Source organism: Dromaius novaehollandiae, chromosome 20 (assembly GCF_036370855.1).
Source record: "Dromaius novaehollandiae isolate bDroNov1 chromosome 20, bDroNov1.hap1, whole genome shotgun sequence".
In the NCBI taxonomy this organism is placed as follows: domain Eukaryota; kingdom Metazoa; phylum Chordata; class Aves; order Casuariiformes; family Dromaiidae; genus Dromaius; species Dromaius novaehollandiae.
Window position 1 is genome coordinate 9212894 of NC_088117.1, and position 18209 is coordinate 9231102.

Genomic DNA, 18209 nt, shown 5'->3' on the forward strand with positions numbered 1-18209 from the left:
TTAAAGATTTTATTTATTTTAACCTTCATGATGAGGGGACAAATCTTTGTAGAGCGGCAACCTAAAACCCCTTGAAAAACTGTGCACATGAATAGTACCACTAAGATAACGGCATAGGAAACGAGCACATCCATTCATTACTGCTGCGTTGGTTCTAAAGGGCACAAACTCTTTGGATCACACAGCATACTCCCTTTCCAGTTGCAAACACACTTTTTATCATTAAGAAATAAACACATCTAATGGTTTCAGCTTTCTCTAAGAAATCTGTGCTTAAATGCACATGTAAATCCCACATTTGTACTTTTTTATCATTCCATTAATGATATTACACCTGCATGCTCTATACTTCAGTTTAAAAATTGAAATAGGTAACACTAACCAAACGGAGTGTAAATCTCAGACTAAACAGGGCATGGTATATTGAATACATTCTGCTAAGTTTACACTCTGAAAGTAATTGATTTAAAAGAAGAAGTTGGGTTTATCTCCTTTATTATAAAGTTAAGCTAATTATCTTAATTCTGACTTACGGTAGTGCCCATAAGCGCCAGTTGAAATTGCACGTCTTCTAAAAGGCACAAAGGTTACAGTCGGAAACAAAGCAAGTCACACAAAGTGAGTAAAACACACTAGAGGAGGATGAAGGAGCAGAAAGGGAAGGATGCTGAACCCAAGTAATTAATTCGCATGGTTAAAAAGGTTCACAATGCTAATGGCATTGTGTCATTCTTTTGGGAGCAATACCTTTAAGTGGCCCATTTTTCTGAATACTAGTACAAGAAGAGACTGTTGAGTCCCCAAACCTCAGGTTTAACAGGAGGTAATGTTAATTATTTTAAAAATCTCTTCAGGATGGATGTGTCATGACTTAGGAGGCTGACCTTGCCGTGAGACAAAAGGCAGCTGATGTCTCAAAGCCTTTTCCAGGTTAGATGAAGACAAAAGTACCCTAAGGCATGTAACTACAAACCTTTTTACACTACTGGCTCTTGAGGTGGGCTCAAAAACCTGCTTGAACACCAGCAATAGCCATATTGTAGGCATCCGCAAGCAGCAGTTCAGCCTAGTATCAGACTCGAGCTTGGCTAATAGCGTTATATACCTGTGCCTGCAGGGAAGGAAGCGTCGTACTTCCGTATTAGAGGAGTCTACATTTGAAAATAAAAAATGAATACAGAATTTATTTTAACTATTTGCATGTAATTTAAGACTCTGTTTGACGACAGATGGAGTTGCTATAATTGGAATGTATATATGGTTTTGCTAATCTCTAGCGATCTATCCAAGCACATGATCCTCTCTGTTTAGATGCAAGATCATAACAAAAAAAACCCCATTTCAGATACTATATTAAAATGAGTCCAACAGGTTCTGATTGTTCATTAGTTGGCATGAAGATTGAAAAGCCGAAAAAGTAATGAGTGTTTTTACAGACAAGATGTTATCCAAGTTAAAAAAAAAAAAAAAAAAAAACAATCAAAAAAACCCCCCAAAACACCAAAAATCCCCAAACCACATGCAGACATCCTAAATGACTGCCCACCTTTCCCCCTGAAACAGAGGATTAAGGCAGAGGCAGATTAAAGAATGCATTGTTACAGGTCTATTATTCTTCAACTTTTCACTTTCAATCAAGACACACATTTGTAACTAAAAAACTGCTGAAAGCACAATTTCAGGGCATCCTCTGCATGTGAATTAAACTGGGGCTTTTTTTTCCCAGTGCCCCACTCTCCCCACCCACCCCCAGCATAAGTAACAAGAGGCGATTTTCTGAAGGTCGTCTGAACGATTTCAAAGGCGATAACAAATCAGAATGTTCCCTGCATCTAATATCAAACAGGTCCGGTGCCAACACTTATTAGAGAAATCGGATTCAACCCCCCCCTTCACCCAAACACACACACATCCAGCTTTGAAGTGGAAAGAATGCAGGGATCAGAAATTACCCGAGAGACAGCTCTGGCTGTCTTTGAAGCTTTCCTTTGATACTACTATATCTTTTCCTCTCTTACGCTAGGAGGCTAAAAGCTGCCTTTTCTTATTGATATGGGGTAATTAATGAAGCTATAGCATTAACATAACCCAAGTTCCTTAACACGATAATTCAACAGAGACACTTCTGTTTCTTTAGTTAAGTCTAACGGATGCAAAAATAGCAATGTGGCTAGGTAGTGATGTTAAGTACCCAGTACAAGAACATCGTGTCATGGTGGTTCTTGGCTTCTGTATGCAGCAAGAAGCAGGATATTATTGTGCCGAATAAAACCCAATACAGTTTTATTTTTATTGGCAGACTAGGGCTACTAATGGTTCAGCTCGTGCTAAGCGTGCCCTGCAGGAGTGAGCTCCGCAGCTTCATTTATTCAGGAATCAGGACAACATGAGTAATTAATTACTATCCATGGTTAGATTCCAGTGTAGAAGGAGTATGTCAAAGTTTTGAAATTAAGGGTGGCACAGTGCCATCACTACAGCTACAGGACTCATTAAAATGCATCAGCCTGTGGTGGATGCAGTGGGTTCGTACAGTAAGCAAGAGAGACTGCAGAACAATCAGAATAGAGAGCCGACTACATGACAGAGGCTGCCAGATTTCACCTTTTGTTTTTGCAAAGTGACACCAAAAATGTGCAAGTTATGCAGCTGGCAACCTGGCAAAGACATAATCTGTAGGGTTTGTGAATAATTCACAAGAGAAGTACATGAAGCTCTTAGGACATGCACTGGTCCTTTGTCCGTTTGACAAAAACACCTAAACACCTAATAAATAAATAAATAAAAAGATAAACTCCCCAAAGGTAGTGTCTTATTTTACCTACTAAAGGTAGCTAAAGCTACCTACTAGCTTAAGATGGCCTTTTGATTTTTTTTCCCACCTTCACTTTGAAGGTTTTTAAATACCTATGGAGTAACCAGTTTAGCTAGGCTCCGATACAGGAGAAACTGGGTGAAGCTCTTTCACATAATCACACCAACATACTTCAACAGCAACCTGGATAACGCAGTGCCGCTTTTCTTGTATATCCGCTGGCTGTCCCTGGCTATGCCACCATGCACAGTTCCACAACCACCACGAGAGACCGCCAAATTTGCTGTACCTCTAGACCTGCCTGACAAACGGACCTGGGGACTACCAACACCTACGCTGCTCTTTTTGCACTCATCTCTTTCCTTTTGCTTTCCAGAAATAAAAAAAATTGATAAAAGTTGTACTTTCAGAGATAAATAGCCACTTTCTGATGCACATGCAAATCGCTGGCCTCTTTTGTGCTTCACAGTCCACTTGTCGCTTATTGTCTGCGTGTTCATACAGTCTCCCAGTGATGATCCTTTCTCCTTCTGCAAAATATTTAAGGAACTGATTTTATCCATGTTGCCTCACCTGCCCAAATTTGGTCTATACTGAGAAAGCCCCTCAGTGAATCTCAGTTTTACTGCTTAATGGACCTTCTGCATTGTGTACTTAGGAGGATTACACAAATGATCTTTATCCTGCTATTTAAGTGTAAAGCAGCGTGATGATGCTATGACTTATTCCAGTGTCCCTTCAACACGGCTTACAGTAAAAACAGGGGCTTCAGAACTGCCATATCGTATGAAGCCACCTAGTTAATCTCATCTCTGCTGCCTGCAAATATTAAATGGTTCCTAGGAATATATTAGCAAATCAAAACAGCACTTACTGAATAAACTGCTCAACGGAAAAATTATCATCACCTTCTGTGAACCTAAGGATTCTCCACATTTTTTCTTATTTAATATAGAAGATCCTCTCCTTTTCCCTACTCTTCTGTCTCTCTTCAAAGATGCTACTGCTTTTTTTCCCCCTCCGACTAGAAATTGAGGCACTAGAGCAGCACGGCGAAGCCTCACTGGAGCACTTTCCCAGCAGCATCTGTTGCGACAGAGAAGGAATTGGATTGGACCATGTTTGCAATTCACTGTAATCGCTCATTCCCAGCAGGCACAATGAGTAAAGCGATTCATTGCAAGAGCACAATCTTATTCTTATCCTCCAATTACCAGAGTAGTTAATTAGTGAAAAAGAGGGAGCCCACTGTTTGTCAATATGTGCTCCAGTTGGCAAAACTAGCAAGCTACACATTTACTCAATCTTCCAAGCCAAATTTACTCATGATTTAAGTGGCTGCAACTCCAATTCTACTTAAGTCCTATTTATATCTAAAATGCAGACCTTCAGGTTTGCTAGAGCCCTGGGATGGCCCAACGATATAGCAAAATGCCATGTATGTGACTCCGGTTCATTCAGCCTCTTGGGAGTAGTCACGTAGCCTAACTTTGGACAGAAAGCTGATCGGTAGAAAATAGGGATTCCCCTGCAGATTGGTTTAGAGCAGGAAAATAAGCGAAATGGTAGCAGCAATGCTTGGGAGAAGCTAAGTGCTCCCCACTGACCGCAGGCAAAGGCTAATGCTCCATGCCCAAAGCCAGCCTTTGGGAGCACTGCTCTCCCCCTCGCAGTGAACGGTGACAGGGAAAGGGTGGGCAGCTCTCCAGGGAGTTAACCTGGAGCTAACCACAAGCCCAAAACCAGATGCCCAGTTTCACAGAGGAACTCATCTGGGCAGCTTTTCAGCAAATACGGTATTATTACTCTTCAAGGGAGCTTCAAAGGGAACTGGATGCATCAGACAAAATCAGCACACCCAAATGAAACGCGACACAGGAACCCATCAAGCTCTGTCAACGCTCTTCAGACAGAACATCATTTCAGTTTCGAGCAGAACTCGGGGTGAAGAGGGGCTGCTGCTCTGAGCCTGTAATTACATGCGGACATACAGGGAGCAGCGGTTTCTGCTGCAAAGCGGTATTTAAGCCTGCATACTTGAATAAGGCAGATCAAAATTGGGCAATTGTTACTTAACTACTTCCTAGGTCAATCCCCGCCCTCCAAGGGAGAATATGTCACCGGGGAAATAGAGCTGTGCTATATTCTTCAGCAGATCAGCTCCTGGCCTTTTCCAGGGGAGAGCAGTTCAGACTCGGAGCTGCTGAACTCTGGGTCAGTACATAACGTGCTACTGTGTGCTAAAACACAGTTATCACTTTTGAAAGGAAAGAAAGTCTCACCTCATTATAACATGGCCTATGGGTGCCAAGTACTCATCTTGATATAATGAACTTTGTATTTTAATAGGCTTCATAATCAGAGGAGAAAGCTCCAGAGAGAAAATGTGAAAGATGGAGGTATTTAATACTGTTACTGGCAGAGGAGAGTCCTGGTGGATGTCTCAGTAAGAGAGACCATTCCCCCAGAAAAGGGAAACACACGGAGCTGCAGGCCGTCAGGTCCCATTAACATCTTCTGAGGCGCTAAACAGAGCCATATGGAGTGTGTGCAGTCAACAGAAATTTGAGGGTTCAAGCAGGGTGAATTGTTCATAAAACGCATCACTTGTGGAAACAGGTAACACTTGCTTTAATAGCTCCTGCTCAAGACGTGCTGTTACTGACAAGCAAATTATTGAGGACTACCTACCAACGATTCTCACAGCTGAGCTTATCAACTTGAGCATAAAACTAGCCCAAGATTTCCCAGCGGCTCCCGGAAAAGAGAATCTGAACCCTGGGATAGTGCTGTGCTAGTACACTAAAAAAAAAGTTTCCTCAGTAGACACTATTAACGAGGCAACTGAGGTCTAAGGTGATAAATTAGAAATTCAAGCGAGGGCATCAGAGCTTAGAAAGAAGTCAGACATTAGGGTATGAAAAATCCAAGCAAAGCATGATAAATTTAAACCTGAGCACTTTGCAAAGTGTCCACAAAAAGTCTTTTGACAGTTTTATGTTACTAGCATACTTGTGATGGGATTCCTGTTCTCTCCAATTTAAATACCAGGTAAAAAAAGTTTAACACTATCGGATATATGATAACCTACCTTGCCATCTTCAGTATAGACATTTTCATTGTATCCTTTTACTATCGTCCGGTCAATGAAGAGACTCCGCATCACCACTATCACTTTTAACACTTTTCCTAAGGTAACCTGCCAAGAGCAAGAGGACAAAAGCAAGCTGAAGGAGAGCTGATGTCTGAATTCACAAGGTCACTGAGTTAACAGCTGCAGCTGACGGGCATTTCAGTTTTCAATATTTTAAAGACAAACCAAAATAAAGATCTGAAATGTTATATGCACAATATGAGGATGAGAAAAACTAAGAAGTACAGAATAAACAAATAGCATCATTCATTTGCAACTAAAAATGTATGAATTCACAAAATTCCCCTGTGTAGATATGACACTGCCAAGCAACTGTCTCAATTTTATTAACAACACAACTCAATAACTCCACTTAGAAAAAAATTCATTTGAAAGAAGAATCAGACTCTTCTAATGCTATCCTTTAAAAGGATGCCACAAGTTTAACGTAAAACATTTTAGCTCCAATAAAAATGTAAAGTTACTTACAAAGAAACAGAGAAAACGGAAAAAAGTTACAGCTACAAAAGTAAAAATATTACATTTTCAAAGGTTTAATACTCTCCTCTAAAAGTGGAAAAGTGTAAAGAATAAAACTAGTATCACAGAAAATATGTATGGTCTGACAGAGTATAAAGACAGAAACAAGCCTAAATTATATAATTGACAAAATACAATAATGAAAATATTTTAATCTGAAATCAATTTACATTTCAAAGATGAATTCATACTTCAATATTGTTGAGATGTGTCTAACGAGGATTTTTGTCTTTGTGCTTTGTGACACAAACATTACAGAGTTTTCCCTCGCACACAAAAGCATAAAATTGAGAGCGGACAGAAACAGTTAGTTTGTTTAAATCCGTTTCCCGACCCGCAGAGGCCTGCTTGCTACCATCTGTGCCCCAGCGCTGAAGCGTCAGGACCCTTTTCCCCAGTAGGAAGAGGGCAAACCGCGCACAAAACCTCCATTTCAAAGCCGATGCAGGGACTCTGCTGGAGCAGGGTTAATACAGGACTTTGTTGAACAGTTACTCAAACTGCCGTAAACACTGGTTTTCCACCTTGAAGACCTATATAGCAGCACACAGAGTTACAAATCCTAAAAGGAACTGATGACAACTTGATACAGGAGATGGAGAAAGCAATGCTAGGGCAGAAGAGTCGAAGCAGCAGAGAAGAACAAGGTGACAGAGGTAGAGAGGAAAGGATGAGAAGGGAAAACAGAGTCACTGACAGACTGCAGGAAGACACGCTGTAGGCACAATTTCACAAGAAAGAGCTTGAGGAAAAAGGTCTGGGGGGGTTGGTAATTTTTTTAAAGAAAAAAACATTACAGGCTGAAGTACTTGTGGATAACTGGTATCAAGGCCTGAGCTATGCACACCATGAATACGTTTTTGTGATTCCTGCCTTCCTACAACAGATGGGGATTTCTTGAACATGTATGGAGCTGCCTAGTGCTCTCAGATAACAGCATCACGATATCAGGTGCTATGAATTTGGGTCTAACCAAAGCACTTGCTGAGATATTCTGTTATAAGACATAGTCAGTCTGAGAGTAGGAGAGACTGCAGTGGGAACGTGTGTTACAGGTTTGTTATCCAAAACTGTATCAGCCAGCAGAAATCTTAAAGAATAAACCTGGATTTTTTCATTTGATCTTGGACTTGAGGGTGTGTGGTGGTGGGGAAATGGGGGACTCGATATAAGAGGATGAAAGGCCACCAGATAACTGCACAGAGGGAAGCACTGAGCAAGGAACCTGGGCTCATGCTACTTCTGAACACTGGCACTGCTAACAAGCAAGTCGAGAAGGGAGGTCCACCAAGACAGGGACAACCGTTCAGCAAGGAATGCCTGCAGCACCTAATGCTGCGCCAGCGACGAGCTGCCTGCTCAGAAACTGCGGGCTCCCAGGACACTAAAGGACACCAGAGATATCACATATTAGCAAAACATATCCAGAAGTTAGTAATTTCCACACACATTAGGAGGGGATGGGAGACCACCTTGCTTTAAATGTGTCCAGGGGACATGCTGTTCTTTGGGATTTAAAGCATGAAGGTTTGAACCCCAAGCAGAAATGGTGTTAAGTCAATGAGATGATGCTTAGTCCCAGGACACTTACGTGAAGCCTGCAGACCAAATGCCCTGTCATGAGGCTTAATTTTGCCTGCTGGGGGTTTTGGGGCAAAATGATGACACTTGCCTACATTAAATTTCATATACACCAGTGTACTTTGAGAAAGGTTAATGTAAAATTCTTATACAGGTTGATCATAGGTTTTGAAATGCAAAATTTTAAAAAGGACATCTAAGTAAAATTATGGGCATATCTGAAATCATCTCCATGCACAGAAACAATCTAAAACTCATTTTTTACCTTAAGTGCAGAAAAATAAAGAAAGTACAACATAATGATTATGTATATACACTGACAGACATTCTGATCATGATTGCTTCATTACTCTTGGGCCACTTCAGCCACTTCACCTGAAGAGCAGCTTGGCAAAAAGCAGGATATAACAATACCTTTCAAGGCTTCTATTCAAGATGAGGCTGAGGGACCAATACAAACAACAGAGCAGAATAAAAGCAATGAATGGTGCAGAGACTGCAGTGGTTAATGCAGAGATCCTGTTTTTCTATCTCAAAGCAAGATTCAATACAAAACTAAAAGACAGCAAATGAAAAAGTGGTAATAGAAAACACACTTGTGAAGTAGCAGTACCCTGCAGAACGCACAGCAGCAGAGAACAAAGACACGAGCACCTTCCATTTTACCAAGTTAAAGATACCAAGTCATTACCCAGACACATCTGATCCACGATGCTGATCATCCACTGGAATCAGAAAAACAGTGTCTGGCTGCATAATTAGCTAACCACTATGAAAAAAAAATTTAGTGTTAATGTTTTATTTATTTTTCTACCTTAGTGAGACTGGCAGTATGATAAGATATTGCCTACGGAGAGACCTGGCTCTTAGAACCTCACACTGGGCATCCACCATACACAGTAAAATTAAAAAGAAAAAAGAGAGTTCTAAACAAAAAAGTAAAAAAATAATCTTCTTAATGAAGAGTGCAAAGACTGCCCTACAAACATGCAGATCTAGCATTATATATAATATTTTATATAATATATATAATATCTCAGTTCCCTTTACATGCTTTTGTGGATGCTCACTTCTTTCCTCCTCCCCTTACGTTTTGCATTCATCATATCTCACATTGTCAGCAGGCAGAAAAAAATTGGATGAAGTTGATCCGAAGGCTGTGTGGGATGCTCCTGAAATTGCTCAGAGTGAATAGTGGGACATAACATGCTGAAAAATCCAGTGTTTGGCACTCCAGCTTACTTGCATATCCCTACTGCTGGCCTCAACCTGCCCCCGCCAGCCCCCAAGATTTACCTGCACAAATCCTTGCAAAATGCTTCTGCGTTAGCCCATTGCCTTTTTCCAGGTCATTTGTTTTCACATCCTTCCAGTGATTCACTCCTCACTTTCAAAATCTGTCACAGCCACCCTGATCCCAGCTCTCATCCATCACGCCGTACGGAAAGGGCAGCGTCTGCAGATGGAGCCAGGATGCTAGCCTCCATCACCCCCTTGTTCGAATGTCAAACAAGCACCGCTCGCCTCCTTCCCCCTGCACCCCACATTCAGAAGGAGCTCTGTAAAAGCATCCTTAGACATATACGTAGATTTTAAGCTCCCTGAGGAAGGCGCTATCGTTGCAATCTCTACTAACACAAGGTCTTGTGCAATGGGGTCCCGCTCTGTGAGTTGGGGTACTCACGCATCACGATACTACAGAATATGTCACAACTTCAACCCTGTCAGGGCTGGGTTGTGTCAATTAGCTTTTTATTTACAGCAGTCTGGTACTGAAATAGAAAACTTTCCTGTTTCATGCCACTATTGTCTTGACATGGGATTCCTGCAGATTTTTCTGTGGCTGGAAGAAAAATCAGAACTTTCAGATGATTTGTTCTAGGACCGTATCAGAAGGCATATTAAGAATGGTACACATTAATTAAGTCTGACAGAAACAGAAATTTTGTAAAAGTAAGCGTAACTCAAATTATAGTTCATCATTCTAACAGCATTGAAAGAATGAGGCTAGTAGTACAAAGAATGAACAACAGCCTGTCACCAGGCTGGAGGATGCCGCTACATTTGGAAGCCAAAAGCGTGTTTCCACAGCTCTTTACAGGGTAAAGCATGTTCAGTATTGTATACAATATATGGACACTTTTTATTTTTTCCTCTAATAATCAAGACTCATGACGGTTTTCAGGACTTAATGGTTTTGTGTCCATCTCAGCTGTATTTTACACATTCTGTTTTCCAGCAAACAATTTTCTTGCAACGCCTGCTCAACTTAGCTAACGAGTCAATGTTCGGGAAAGATCTATGTATGGAATATAATTTACACCTTTAGTCATATAATGTGTCCCTACAGATCACCTGAAAGAAGGTAATAAAATACTAAAGGCTCTGATATTAAAAAAAGAAGAAAAAAAAAGTAATTCGATAGTTGCGCTCTGGACTCGAGTACGGCTGGTCTCTCCTTCTGGAGGTCAATGCTGATCTGGATGGTCCCTTTTTAAAGGGCAATAAAATGCCCCTAGATCTCCACAGATAACAATTGCAAGAAACTTCTTCCATTATACAGAAAAGATACCTCTTAGTTGTTACAAAAAGGCAACAATTCCCGTCCTAAGCCAACTTTTCCCATTAAATTGCAACTTCTTCTGTCGATACCCTGTTAAGACAGCACTTGGCTTTTTAATATTTTGCCTGTAGGATATATGCCAACTTGTCCTTGATGTAGAAAATTTTAATTCAAATCAATACATGTACAAGGTCACTTTAAAATTCAATTAATATGAATGAAAAAATATGCCCCACAGTTCTGTGAGCTGAAAATGGAACAGTTGCAAGTAAAATACTTATGTAGCTGCTGTTTTGGTCTGTGTAATAACAATGCACTTCTAACTCGCTTTTTTCACATATACTAAATTCAGACAGTTAAGTTATTCATAATGCCCCTGCTTCCTAAAACGGCAAGCTCCAGAAGAACGTACGACAGGCAGCTGATTGAAATCTGCAATATTATGCAACTTTTCTGACAAAAATATATAAAATAAAAATCTTCTTGAAATATCCCAGTTTTAAAAATATTTTGTCTACCACCAAGATAACTCTCAAAGAGCATATGACAACCACCGTATGCCAAGAATGGGGGATGGGGAAACTCAGAATAACCAGTGAAAATGGTTCAGATAACTTCTTATGAGACTGCTATAAAAAGTTCTCGCTTAGTGATCAGGAAAGAAATAAGTACTTCTCCAAATAAGTTAATAGCAGGGTCAAAATTAATTTACAAAATGAAAAGGATCAACATTTATTTACATAGCCAGACTTCCGCCTGGAGGAAATAGCTTGAAAGCCCCCTCTTCAACCTTCCCTCTTCACTGAAATTGATGCCAAATGAAAAGCCTTTTTACAGACAATTAAAAAAATGCATTAATAAACATTCTTTCTTCAGATTTAAAGTTGGGTATTAAGAGAGAGCGGTGCCAATGCCAAGCTCCACCACTTCGCGGAAAAATTCCCAAAGCTCCAGATTTCCTTGCAGCATCCCAGGGAATTTGCTGCTGATTTGAACTGCAGATGCTCTGCAATGCAGAGCTAAAAGAAAGAAAACATTATTTTCAGTTAACATGGGTACCTCCCTGATAGCATCACTAGGAGGACAAGTTTGTATGTGTGTTTTTTATTCACCTTAGGAAACAATAAGGTAACACTGAATCAGAGACGTAACCAAGCTGTGCATATTTCCAGCAAAAGGCCAGGCACCTGCTCCTTTCTGTATAGCCAGCTCTGATCTTTTCCTCCCACTTGGATACTATCTAATAAGTAGAATGGCTAGAAATCATATTTATATGTACTGAAAATAAGATTTTGTAGAACAACAAATGACCCCCCGCTCCTGCCCAAACCTGACTTTCAACTAGTTATTTTTCTTCCGTCTCATCTGCTGCTGGTATGAATGCTGCACTTTCCCTCACATGCTCATTATTCTTTAATGATGCCTATTTGTAAATAGCAAGATAAAATGCAATTAAGCCATTAGACTCTAAATAAACAAACATACTAATTAGGTTCTTTAAAAGCTTTTTTTTTTTTTTTTTTTTTTTTTTTTTTTTTAAACATAGGGGCTGGAATTTACCTTTCATTAATCTAACCTAATTGCAATAGTGCATGTTAAAAAGTCAACATAAATTAAGGATCTTAAATGATTTTGCCATATTAACGATGAGCTGGTGATCATCTTCCTTGGTAATATGGCATATTCTCTTAATAACGTGAGCAAACTGGCACACAATATTGCTAAAATGGCAAGCGGGCCAGTCACGTTTATGGGATAAATATCCGAGTCCAATGCTGCTACTGATAACCAAATGGATTCCGATTTTTTTTTTCCATTCTGAATTATAGCACACCAGTAATTTTTACAGGGATGAAAAGAATGCCTGTTTTCTCAGAGAGTAAGTCTACTGGCGTATCAAGATAGATCTGTGAACCCTTCTGACAGCAAACCCAGGCAGTAATGCCCATGGAGGGGGCAAAGCTGAGGGAATTTATCTCTGATCTTTCTGCACTCTTCTCTACTCTTGTTCACTTTCCCATCAAGAGATTCTTCCTCATCTTCCTCATTCTTATTCCAGAAAAGCAGAAAATAACTTACACTTTACTTGCCACCCCGCGCTCATTTACTTTGTTGATTCAAGAAATTCTTCCCTGCCTCCACATATCTGACCTTAAGTGTTGGCTTAATGCTTTTTAAATGCTGGCTCTCAATTTTAAGAAACTAACCTTGACCCCACAGCAGTCACAACAGTCTCAACATGAATTCAGAAGCGGTTCCTCACACCCCAATTTACTCAGGAGATCCTTATACATCCCAGTAGCTCAGTTAAACATCAGTCTTGGCTAATATCTCCAAGATAGTAAATCTCCAAATGAATATTCCTCATATGTGCCTAAAATTAAGCACTAAACCACCAAAGGTGATCATCAAATCTATATGCCTACCATAAAGCTGCCTACATTCATGCAGTGCTTACCGTGGGAACGGTCAGTTCCCACAAGACACCCATTTAAGGTTCCCGAGCTGATGGGTGTCCAGATTCTGCCCAAGTAATTCTGTAATTCAGACTGGAAATTCAGCGGACAAATCCTGTTAAAGGACTCTCCTCATCACGGAAGAGAACTCCAGGGTTTGAACCATGAGTGCACGGGGACTTTTGCTGTGCAGCTCCCAGAGAGGTCACACAGTTAAATCCAACTTAAGGACAGAGATTTTCCACTGACTAGCCTTAGGCAAACAGGATCTCCAGACTACTCTCTGTAGTCACCAAGCTCCCCAGTGACCCCTAGACTCAGCTTCATTTTGCTTGGACTAGGGTCTAATTTTTAGAAGTTGTGAATATTCAAGTGGAAACGCCTAATTCTCACCTCAGGGAATTAACTAGTAACATATTAAAGGTTTCTTGTCATTGCTGACTGCCATGCAAAAGCTATAAGGGTCAACTTAATTAGAGAAAGGTATTGGCAGGAATCGCTTGTAACGAACTCCTGCCTTCAGGAGTGGACACAGGAGGGGCGCGAATGGGAGACCTGTGCTGCTCTTTGGGAAACAGGGAGCCCCCCAAGGAGAGCAAAGATGCCTTTTTTTTCAAAAAAACCCAAAAAACAAACAAACAAAAAATTGTTTCCAATCAAGTATGACATATATACTAATTTCAAATCACTTGGCCAGTATTTCATTAACAACTGCTCCCCAAATCAGGCTGCCTTGAACAAGAATCACTTTGATGGCCTCTTTTCAATAGGCAAATAATTTTCAGAATTCAGGTTTCCAGTGGAAAATACTCACGATTTTAAGTAAACCACTGATAAACAAAAATTAGACTCAAGAAATTATTCAGTTTTACTGAACAGATGTCTAGCCTATTTGCAATTAATACAACCCACTTCCGTACAGTCAGACTGCTCAAAATGTCTGGAACAAGATTTAGAAGTTGAAATGCAAATGTGTCTGATTTTACTGAGAATGAATAGAAGTTGTATAAAAATGTTTCATATTTTTATATGAAAGATCTGCTAAAATCTAGGCATCAGTATAAATGTATAAAACAAATTTATCTAAGCGTTTTCAAGATAACAATATGAAAAGAAACCATGATTTCTGAAGTGAGCTTTGTTTTTTCGGAAATGATTCAATTTTTCAAATTGAAATTCAGTTATATGTATCATTATGCTTTAGAAAGAGCTTAAAATACAGGAAACATTTCATTACTTGTAAAAATGTTTACACAATGTTCTTAGCTTCTGTAGTAGTCCTTTTACATAGCTTTGCAAACACTGGGCAGAGAAAAGACCTTTAAAGCCCAACTAGTTACCGGATGAAGACAAGAGAATAAGTGCCTATGCCTGCCTAGAACTGGCTAGCTACTCGACCCCGAATAAGTCATATTTGTCAACTGAAACATGGGGCTAATGTTTCAGGGGCTGTTTTGTAAAATGTTTTTGATATCTAAATGAATTATATACAAGAATTAGAAGTTTCACACTGAAAAAACATTCCAAATTTTGATAATGGAAACAAGACAGGTGAAACAATTATATATGATAATCACAGCATCAAGACATTGTATTAGAAACAATAAGGTGCATTTAGGAATATAACTAACCAATCAAAACAAGCAAGAGTCCAGGTATTTTTCATTAAATAAAATCAGTTCATGTTTTCTTAACATACGAGATGAGGTTTATCTATTTACAATTCCTGGCATTTGACCAACAAAATCTAACAAATACCTTAAGGAGTCCTTAGTTCCCTCTGCTGCTGCTGGAAATTAATTTTGCATAGCACTGTTATTAAAGCTGATATAATTCCATGTTTAGTCTTTTTCATGCATTGTGCGATTAAAAGATTAATTGAAAAATCACTAGTGAAGATTGGGATTAAACTGCACCTTGAAATGCCATGATAAACTGCTTTTAAAATCAGCTGAGGATTTCACACAGCTCTGAAAGGTTTCAATTATTTATGTGTTTGGTCTGTGTAGCATAAATCCAGACTAATGAGGTACAATTGCTGTGTATAAATCTAAAACATAAAAAAACCCTTCTTATTGTCTGGAGGAAGCAGTAACCTCAAAAGACTAGAGAAAGCAACCTTTCAGATACAGCATTTATGCTCTCAGGAATAGAGGCGGCTTTTTTTTCTTTCTTTCTTTCTTTCCTTTGCTTAAAGTTCTCAGCTTATGTGAAAGATGTATCCTGTTAAGCGAGAGCAAAGCGAAATACAAAGTTTATTAGCCAGGAAAGTTAGACTAGGAGACTCACAGTATTGGTAACTATTCCTCTTGAAACACGGGTGAACTGAAGACGGTAAAAGTACCACTACAGCAAAGGACATAAATCTATTTCTATGTGCACATAAGGCTCTATATCAGTTTGGGACTGAAACTTTCCATATTAGGCCTTTTTCCCCAAACATGATTTGTTTGGCAAAGTTTCTCCAGCTAATCTGAAGCTGCAGAGAATCTCACAGTCACTCCTTTCTCCTTCCCCATCTCCTCCCGACAATTTTCACTTTCTTAATATCTGTACACTGCTTACCAGTGCCTTTGCTGATCAATACCTGTTTTTCTGGCAAACTGAATTATTGTGCTTAAAGGTGCCTAGATGTCTTAATATAACAACCAGACCTCTGCCTCGAAGGTCTCCATATGCAACGGCAGCTAGGATATAAAGTTAAGGGGTAGTATATGGACAGTCAGAGGACTAAAGCAGCTGAGATTATACTTAACTAACTCTAATAGGCAAAGAGTATGGTTGTGAAATGTTTTTAAATACAATAACAAACACGATCTGAATCCTCTGGCATTATGGCAAACCACGGCACGGCAAGGAAGCAGCTCCCAACCCAACTTGGGATAAGTTCAGCGTGAGAAATCACAAGTCCCGAAGCGGCTCCCTTCTTCCGGGGGAGGTGCTCTTCACACTGCCCAGCCTGCAGCACCTTCCGCTGAAGGATTTGTGGCTGAAAACAGCAAAAGCTTTTGTAGCAGCCGGGGCCAGATGGAAAGTGCCATATTGGCAACATCAACTGAGACAGATGGGGAAGAGGGAAAACCTGCCTAAAAGAAAAAATGATAAACCCATCACATAATCATATACAAAAATACTTTAAAAACAATCTTTCTGATCTCTGATCCAAGGAAAACATGCATACCACTGGTTCGATACAGGGCTACTGTCTTGTAGCAACAATAATGTCCTTGATTTAGAGAGCAACTGTAACATGGAAATCAGTAAGTTATTACTGACTATGAAAGCGGCTTCTTCTACAGTCATCACTCTTCCAACCTACTTTGTTCCTAACCAGCCATAACCAAAATAATTTACTGAATCTCCTAATTGTGCTTGAACCTTGAAACATGTCAAATACTTTCAGACCCCAAAAAGCCATCGGGAGTGAAACGCAGTTAACGTATGCAAAGAGAGGCTCTAACCAAATAGAAATGGTTTCCAAGTGCAATAGTGAAGAGAGACGTGATTCATTCTGCAGAGAAACAGTTAAATACAAAGACAGCATAAGAGCAAATACAAAAGCTTCTACGACTTATAGCTTCTTAAGACAGCACTGATGAATTCAATTCTTCTATGGAATACATTGTTCCACTTGGTGAACCCAGCAATTGCAGATTAAATGTTTTAATGCCAGTGAAAGCCAGCTGTTTATTTTAACCTCTGACTCAGTTAATCTCTTGCAAATTTGGGGCTGTTCAAAAGAAAGTTAATAATGGGATGTTAGACAGTTGATGAATTGCAACTAAATATAATCACAGACTTGCTACAGAGAAACACACACAAACATCAAAAAATACAGGAGAAATCTATCCATAATGGGGTTTTGAAGTCAACAAACTATAAAAATACTATTAAATCTAAGGAGCACTCCTAACATTGACTTACATTGACTCAACAATTCTGTTTTGATGAAACATCCAGTTTTTAGTTTCATTTTACTATTTGCTTGCAAACAAGAAATATACTCACACGAGTGTTATACCCAAGCCTTTTGTAACAGCTTATGTGAACAAGGAAAATAATAAAAAGAAATGCCATGAAATATCTGAGGTGGAAAAAGACTTATTTAGTCCCAGTTCTTCTGCTGGGTATAGAATATTTTGTGGTTTTACTTAAAATTTGTCAAAAGATAGGCCTTCTGTCCTTCATCTCACCAGAGAAAAATCAGCTTAAGATCACATCCGAGTTTCATGCTATTACAGTTCAAGATTCTCCACTTCAACAGGCTGCTCTTTGAGGGTAAAAACTTTTAACACTCTTCTCTTGCTATAAGCACGACAGCTGCCTGTGAAAATTAACATGAACAATAGGCTCTTCTGGAATAAAATCTTGCTTGGTCAGGCAGAAATAAGTCTAATGTATTGGACTTGTTTATCTATAATCCAGTTTTTACTGCTCATTTACTTCAAAGGCAAATTCTTGACTTCATCATAAAACAGAAGTTCACTGACCCAGGAGCAATTGGAACAAATTTAAATCATACTGGTTTGCTTTTTCTTTTCCTCCTCCTACCACTTTTTTTCTTCTTAATTATCATGATTAAGACTCAGTCACCACCAAAACTGCCAAAAACACAGTGAATATTTGAGTTTGGGTGTGCTCACATTTCTATCATCACATTTGACAATAATTAGTAGTATATTTTTCCTTTAAAGGTGAAATTTCCTTTATCCTCCATTTGCCTTTTCAAAATGCAAAACCTCAAAGTAAAAACAACAAAACTCCTAAAACCACATTTAAGAAAGAAATCAGGCCTTAATCCATTCCAAGCGAATCAGCAAACCCAACTGACTTCAGTGTTGCAGGATAAAGTACTTAATTGAGCAAAAGTTTTTAGTGACACATTTGGCTGCTGCTTATCAAAAGCATAAAAACTCAGTTACAGCTACTTATACATCCTCAAAAAGTCATTTTATGCTCATCTTCTTCAATATAATTAAAATTTTTTACTGCAATTTTGTCCTTAGACATACGAACTTGTCCCAGAGTTTCCAATTTTTAAAATAGTCCTGAAACTCAACTCCGCCAAGGAGCCTTCTAGTATCACACCAGCACTGCCCACTTAAGGGCTTTCAAGTATCT

At 39.3% G+C, this 18209-nt stretch overlaps 1 protein-coding gene across 1 annotated transcript in view; it reads right to left on the bottom strand.

Annotated features, from left to right (window-relative positions):
- MED27 (mediator complex subunit 27) overlaps window positions 1-18209 on the bottom strand; it is a 98961-nt gene that overhangs the window by 13095 nt on the left and 67657 nt on the right. Inside the window, exon 5 of the mRNA XM_026101789.2 lies at window positions 5907-6014. Coding sequence (XP_025957574.2) covers window positions 5907-6014 — 108 coding nt within the window. The remainder of the gene's footprint in view (window positions 1-5906; window positions 6015-18209) is intronic.